This window comes from Alosa pseudoharengus, unplaced genomic scaffold (genome assembly GCF_046254945.1).
Source record: "Alosa pseudoharengus isolate Yale_2024_CS ecotype anadromous, Long Island Sound unplaced genomic scaffold, YU_APseudo_1.1 YU_APseudo_1.1_scf_9, whole genome shotgun sequence".
Taxonomy (NCBI): Eukaryota; Metazoa; Chordata; class Actinopteri; order Clupeiformes; family Clupeidae; genus Alosa; species Alosa pseudoharengus.
This window is the reverse complement of record NW_027468881.1, coordinates 21,512,993-21,520,492: the sequence shown is the minus strand read 5'-3', so window position 1 is coordinate 21,520,492 and position 7,500 is coordinate 21,512,993. Positions and strand designations below refer to the sequence as shown.

Sequence of the window (7,500 nt, the reverse complement as noted above, 5' to 3'; positions counted from 1 at the left end):
CGCTCTCTCTCTTTCTCTCTCCCTCAAAGATACAACAATAGATTACACATCTCCCATCTACACACTGATCCAACGCACAAACAGATTTTTCATTGAGCCTACACACTCTCAAACACACACACACAGACACCGCTGAAGTTGTCTGTGTTCTAGGGCATCTTCGCTAATCAATCACCAGTTCTTGCTTTATTGTTGTGTCTCCCAGGCGTGATTCATGAATTAGAGAACAACTGCCCAACCGCCCCAATGATCATCTGAAGATAGCAGCCAGCTTTGTGTGTGTGTGTGTGTGTGTGTGTGTGTGTGTGTGTGTGTGTGTGTGTGTGTGTGTGTGTGTTTGTGTGTTTGTGTGTGTGTGTGTGTGTGTGTGTGTGTGTGTGTGTGTGTGTGTGTGTGTGTGTGTGTGTGTGTGTGCCACAGCCCCCTTTCGCTCCATCTGAACCAGCAGTGAGAGAACAGAGAGCATATAGCTCTGGGGCCCCTAAGAAGACCCAAAGGCAGTTCAGTTCTCTCATCCCTGCCAGGCAACATCTGTTATTCAGACAAATGCAGCCAGTCAGCCCCCTGATCTAAACGGGCTAATGCCTCAACAACCTGCCGTCGTCCACACACACACACAAACACACATACACACACTGGTAGATGCAGTTTGAGCAGCCAGGATGCATTGCTCAAGCTTGACCACAGAGGGGCAGTGTTCGCCAAGGACTGTGATCAAGCATGGGAGAGACTGGAGGCTTCTCCAAATCTTTAAAGAGGCAAATGAAAAAAAGATTGAGTATGCCTATGACGTGAGGTATTTTACAGTATCACAGTCACCAGATAACGTACTATTTTAAATACTAACCTTGACTCTAAACACCATTCCCAATCTTCGCTGAACACGATCTGCAACGAATAGGGAGGACCTTTGCACCTGGTTTAGACGCCTTGGTGCTATGACCTAGCACTGGCAGTGAGATTTACAGTGACTTACACAGGAATATGGTTTGTATATCTGCCTGCTTTGTATTTTTTGCTTGGGGACTTTGCTCACAGCTATGGCGGAACTGTGTGGGGGTTTTAGAGTGTGAACTGCACGGGCAGCAGTGGGAGAAGTATCGCTCTGTTCTGTCCGCAGAAAATGATCTGGAGCCCACCCACTGGGAATCATTGTTTCACTGCACATATATCCGACGGACCAAGTCAATTTCAATCAATCGAGCAAATTCAATGTGGAGTACCCCCCCCCCCCCCCCACCCCCACTGAACCCTATGATCAAGTACATGTCCGGTGCTCAGCAGAGGTCTAGTTGCAGGGGCGCTGGAGGGAGAAGTCAATAACAGCGCTTGGCCCCCGGGATAAAACCCAACACCTTTTCCCGACATGACGGACAGCACCCACGGGGGCCCCTTCTCTTTCATGTAGAGGTGCTTTACAGGCGTTCCTTTCCGTCTCGTGCTTGCGTGATGGCGCACACCTCTCCATTAGTAGCCCCTCAGGTGTTTGGGTGAGTGCTGTTGACCTCCGGGAGGTGGTCTACAGGAGAGAAGCGCAAAGTGGCACTAATGACGGTTCAGCTCTGCAGATAGAGAGAGAGAGAGAGAGAGAGAGAGAGAGAGAGAGAGAGCAGCCGCAGCTCGGCGGGAAAGCACTCTGACGGAACACCACGGAGGCACAGCTTTAACGAGTCGGTACTGTGGTTATCATGGCAACGAGAAGACGGAAGAAGAAAAAGGAAAAAAAACATCAAGAGGGACATTTTGTTTCCCAATTTAGTTTTTTCTTTTGGCCTGTTTTTTCTCTGCCCGATGTGTGTGTGGAGGTGACCAGACCAGCACAGGTAGGGAGGTGGCTGAAGAGGCGAGAGAGAGAGAGCAATGAGAGGGGGGGAATGAGCGTGCGGGGTATGCTGGGAGCCTGTGTGTGTGTGTGCGTGCACACGCTTCTCTGTGTGTGTGTGTGTGTGTGTGTGTGTGTGTGTGTGTGTGTGTGTTGAGTATGTCAGCGCGGCCTCCTTATCATCAGCAGTGCAGGCCACATGTGCGCCTCTCAAACACACTCGCACAGGATAAACTGAGGAAAGGAAGGAGTCAGAGAGGAGGGAGAGAAAGAAGGAGAGAAGAGAGAGGAAGAGGGAGAAAGAGCAGCTGAGTGAAAAGGGCAAAGAAGGGAAGGAGGAAGTGGAGTGATGGAGAGATAGTCAGATGAATCCCACAAAAGAACTGATGAGGGAGAGAGAGAGAGGGGGGGGGGGTGAGAGATATACAGTTCCTTTTGGTGAAGCTCTCTGCAATCACCACACCTGGATAAAAAAATACAAAAAATGAATTGCCATCCTCCCAAGGTTCCTATTCATATATGCGCATGTTTTTGTGTGTGCGTATGTGTGTGTGTGTGTGTGTGTGTGTGGGGGGGGGGGGGGGTTATGTGTGTGTTTAACAGCACCACACGTCCACGAGCCTCATCCACATGGAGGAGTCGTCCGAGGGCTCCAAAGGTGAGTAATGGACGGAGGCGGACGACAAGCAAAGGAAAGGAAGAGAGCCGAGGAAGAGGGAGTGAAGAAGAGGGAGAGCAAGAGAGAGTCAGTCGGAGCACATACAACATCCCCACCCTCGCTACAAGCACCGAATGCTCACTCAGAATGTTGGAATGGTGTCAGAGGCAATTACCCTCCATGTCTCTGGGAGCTGCTGCAGCTCTTGCACTCATTTCTTTTCCTTTTTTCCACCCTCTCTCTCTCTCTTTCATTCTCTCTCTCCCTCCCTCTTTCACTCTCTCACTCATTCTCTCACTTTGTCTCTCTCTCTCTCTCTCTCTCTCTCTCCTCACACACTCTTCCACAGTGGAGAATATCAAAGCATGGAGTCCTTAAAGTACCCGGGGGAAGAAGTGAGGCCTCTGTGACGGTTGATGTGTGTGTGTGTGTGTGTGTGTGTGTGTGTGTGTGTGTGTGTGTGTGTGTGTGTGTGTGTGTTGGGGGGGGGGGGGGTGTTGGCCCACAGCAAGTATCTGCAGGCTGGCTGTAATTGAGTAGATTTCAGTGCCTTGAGGAGCCGAAATAAGCTGTGTGGGTAAGAAGGGGATGGGGGGGGGGGGGTTGTTGGGGGGTTTGTGGGGCGCAGGGCCGAGCGAAAGCTGGTAGGAATTAGACACAAGTAAATACCGCTGGCCTCAGTTTGGTCTGTAACTTTTATGAGGTGATGAATAACTGCACCCTCCCCCCTCCTCTCGTTTGGTTCATTTCATGCTATCACACTGCTGCACACACTCACACACACACACACACACAAATAAAACATTTTTGAACAGACACAGATGAGTAAAAATATTCATGCACACATATACAAACATGCACACACACACACACACACATACAAACTCAAAAAGTCTTCAAGGACAGCTGGATCAGTTTTGAGAGGAACCAGATTCAGCGCTCTAATTCCCCCATGTAAAAAACCCTCAAACTCTCCCAAGCAACACACACACACACACACACACACAGTTCCCCCCACATATCCATCAGTAGAGACGCCAGTGTTGTGCAGCCAAAATCCCCAGAATCCCACAAGTCCCCACATATCCCTAAGCATCTAACAGGCCGTGGGGTGGTTGGGCAAGCGGAGTGGGGTTGGTGGTGGGGTTACTGAGCAGACTTCCAGCTTGGACCTTTAGGGTTGCTGGGTTTTTTCTGTGGTTATGGGATTTGGGTCCAATTCTGAAGCCTTTAAACCAACAGACAGCGGCTTTTGGTTGCTGGAGAACGCTCTCTCTCCCACGCTCCCTTGCTGTCGACCCACCAGCCGCCATCATCTTCATTCATCTCTCAATTACCACTGTCACACAGGCGGTAGTTACCATAACCTCCTTTAATCCCGTCATATTAACTGTGGGATTGTAGGACAGCGGAGAACACAACTAAATGGTGAGCACTATTGTAAACACTGTTAAAAAGCAGTTTTTCACATTTTGAAAGCCTAGATGTCAGTTTGTATGGGTGAAAGGACTTCTCAGGACAAAGTTTCCTCAGCGCTGGTGGAAAAATGGTTTGCTGGAAGGTAGCAATACGGAGCCAAACACTTATCACAACATATGTCTGGAGACACTCAAAGGAAATTTGAATGTGGAATAAATGGTTAGATGATTAGCTGAGTTTTGTATTTCAAAAGTAATGTTTTGAGATGCTTCAGTGGCCAAAAACAGGGGTAGTGATGCAAACCTGTTGCTAATGGAGGCCTGTGGGGCACAGATGTGGTGGTCATGGCACATTTTATTGTCACCCAAAAAATTCAACAAAAATTTGGCCCAGATGGCTTCTCTTGTCCTTTACTGAAGTTACATCTTGTCCTATGGGATGAGCTGGGTTGTGTTAAATCGGACTGAGTAGTGGAACTTGTGAAAAGTGGAACTTTTTTGAAAAAACATGACTGAAAGCATCTTTTGCTCTCATATTGAATTTACTGCTATCAGTTGACAATATGGAAAGCAGAACATCTCAGATTTGGTTCCTGCCTGAAATCTTATACTGCAGAACTCTAACTCTGTTTCCATGGTTTTGACATGTCAAATCCTAAAATTATCCAATGACAAATGGAGACAGGGGGTTATGACATTACAGACACATCAAATGATGCAAAACAAAGGCAACATCACATACACAAGATGTTTGAACAAATGCATCTCATTATTTGAAACAGTATCTCTGAAAACACTCTAATTCAAAATGAAGCACAACCACACACAATGGATTCTGGGTTTCTTAAGGCTGTTGGCTCAGCCAATTTTACTACCATTATCTTTTTTTTCCATCTACATTTTTATCACAGCTTTTGATTTTACGTCTTTTTTCTTTTAATTTAGTTTTTTTTTTAATCTGCTCTTTATCTTTATTATAAATGAGGCAGCATTTTCCAAGACCAATCAAACAAACACACAACCTCAAACAAACACTCATACTTACCCACAAGGGGCTTAAAATGTAGTATATACACCAAACAGAAAAATCCATATGTATATAGACGTATGATTACATCATACGAATCATATCAAAGACATGGTCACTGAGTCATAAAAATGATAAAATCAATAAAATCTATGAAAAAAATAAATATTCAAATCATTGAATCGATTCAAGGAAAAAGGATGATTGCTAAATCTTTGCACCATTCACAGAAGCGAACTGACACACAACTGTAACTGTTTTCATGTCACTGTAACACTGAGGTCGAGAAGCCAACAGTAGCTCTCTCTAACAGAACTGGCGTGAAGAATTCAAATTCTTCTCTGGATTTTACATACACTATATAGTCGTTTTCTTTAAAATGGACACAGTCATTGTCATCAACAGCACCACTAGTATCACTCGCACCACCACAGTCACCTTCACAGTCAGTCACCATCATCATCATCCAACAATGGCACTATACTGTAGCTGTCTCAGCTCCATAGTTTGTCATCCTTATGGTTCATTAGCTGGGCCTGATATGGTCCCACTTAGGTTGTTCTTGTCTCAGTCTTGTTACAGAAGAGGTCGTGACTTCAAAGGTTGACCCCTGACCTTTTGAGCCTCTCTGTCTTCTCTCCCTCCTCCTGCTGTAAGAGAGTGCCGGCCACGGCCAGGGCCCTCGCATGCACAGGTCTGACACAGGAGCACAGAGGGGCCAGCCCCGGAGAACTACATGTCCCAGCGTCCTCTTGTCCCTCCAGAGCTCAGTTTCCCTGCGCGCTCCTTTCAGAGCCTGTGTTTGAAAGGGAGGCTTGTTGGTGCCCCCTGGCGGCTTGGAGGTATTTGTGTGTGCGCACTCACACTGTTGTCTCATATTCTGTCACCTCCTTGGGGTTGCTGAGGCTGCGGTACTGGATGCGCGGTGTGACCGGCGAGGTGTTCTCCAGCACCAGGATGGTCTTGCGCAGCCGGCGGTCGATGAAGTGGGCGTCCCAGGCCGGGTACCTCTTCCGGGGCAGGTCGATGCGGATCACCGGGCCTTCCAGCCGTGGCGTGCGCGGGGACTGGGCGGAAGGCGGCGCGCTGGGAGGCCGCACCTGGAACACGGGCAGGCAGCTGTCCCGATCGCCCGCACTGCCCGGCTCCATCCCCCCGTCCACGCTGCGGTCCCCCCTCGTAGTCCTCTGCAGGGTCCTTGGCGGGCTGGTCACCACGTCCTGCTGGGGAATGGGGGTGCCCCCGGTGCCGAACTCGCCCCCGCCCAACCCCATCACCCCCATGCCCTCCTCCACGCAGCTCCACTGCGGACCCAGCATGGGTCCGTCGGGGTGGAGCAGGCAGTAGTAGACCAGCATGAAGAAGGTGCCCAGGGCGTAGCTGCACAGCACCACGCACACGATCAGCAGCGCGTAGAAGTCGGACGAGTGTGGCCCGCGGTGCAGGTACCAGGCGGCGGTCAGCGCCGTGTTCTCCACCAGCGTCACGCAGTAGTAGACGCCCAGGCGGAAGCGGGCGCGGCCCTCTTTCACGTTGAACCAGCAGAAGATGTAGATGATGCCCACCACCATGTTGTAGATGATCTCCTCCCACTTGGACATGCAGAAGTCGGTCTCGCCCTGGATGATCCAGAAGGTCATGGCGCACCAGTGTGCCACGATGAAGATGCCGAAGTAGAGCTGGAAGACGGAGGCGAACAGGGCGAATGCGATGGTGCGCGCTCCAATGGTGAACAGGTGCCAGAGCATCTGCACGATGACCGCCTTGTAGGACATGGGCAGCTTGTCGTCACGCGAGTCCCGCAGCACCTTCTGGTAGGAGGCAATCATCCAGGCCAGAGATACCAGAGAGGCAGATGCAGAGAGGCCTTCAGAGATATAGAGAGAGAAAGAGAGGAAAAGAGAGAAGGAGAAGGGAAAACAGGGTAGAAGAAGAGATGAATATAATATTGCAGTATTTGAGAAAGAAGGTGAAATCTAGGCTAAGGTGGAGCACACAAAGGAAACGTCAGAGAATTTAAAGTCTTCAGCTGCCTTCAGCAGAGAGAGTAAGAGAGAGAGAGAGAGAAGGAGAGAGAGAAGGAAAGAGGAGGGATGCACGTGTGGAAAAGATATCAAGAGCAGATAATGAAGAGCCAAGGTTAGCTAAATTAAACAAAGGAGGTGAGAAACGATGGTACAGAGTAAATGAGTGAGAAGATTAAATAAAATCTGCTGAAAAAAAGACTACAGTGTTTCTCTATCCCTTCCTACCTTCCTCCTCTGTTCCTCTCACTCCCCCTCCACCCCCCCTTCACTCACTCTCCCTCAAGTGAACACGCTCACCCAGTGAGTCTATTTCAAGACTGCCACATGAGAAGCAGAGATGATATCGGGACCGAAGCACCCGCAGTGCAAACACAGTCCCTCACTGTTTATCTTGAGGAAATAAGACAGTACTGATTGCCGCTGTGCTTTCATCCTCATTAAGACTAATGACTGTGGCCGCTCCAGTTGTTCCATAAAAAGCCTCGAAAGTTGCAGACTTAAATATGAAACTAATCAAAATCATTAACCAAAAAAAAAAAAAAAAGATG

General features: G+C 48.9%; 1 protein-coding gene across 1 annotated transcript in view; it reads right to left on the bottom strand.

The window, feature by feature from the left end:
- Positions 1-5,785: 5,785 nt before the first annotated feature.
- xkr7b (XK, Kell blood group complex subunit-related family, member 7b) overlaps positions 5,786-7,500 on the bottom strand; it is a 65,792-nt gene continuing 64,077 nt past the window's right edge. The window contains exon 3 of the mRNA XM_076276107.1: positions 5,786-6,792. Coding sequence (XP_076132222.1) covers positions 5,786-6,792 — 1,007 coding nt within the window. The remainder of the gene's footprint in view (positions 6,793-7,500) is intronic.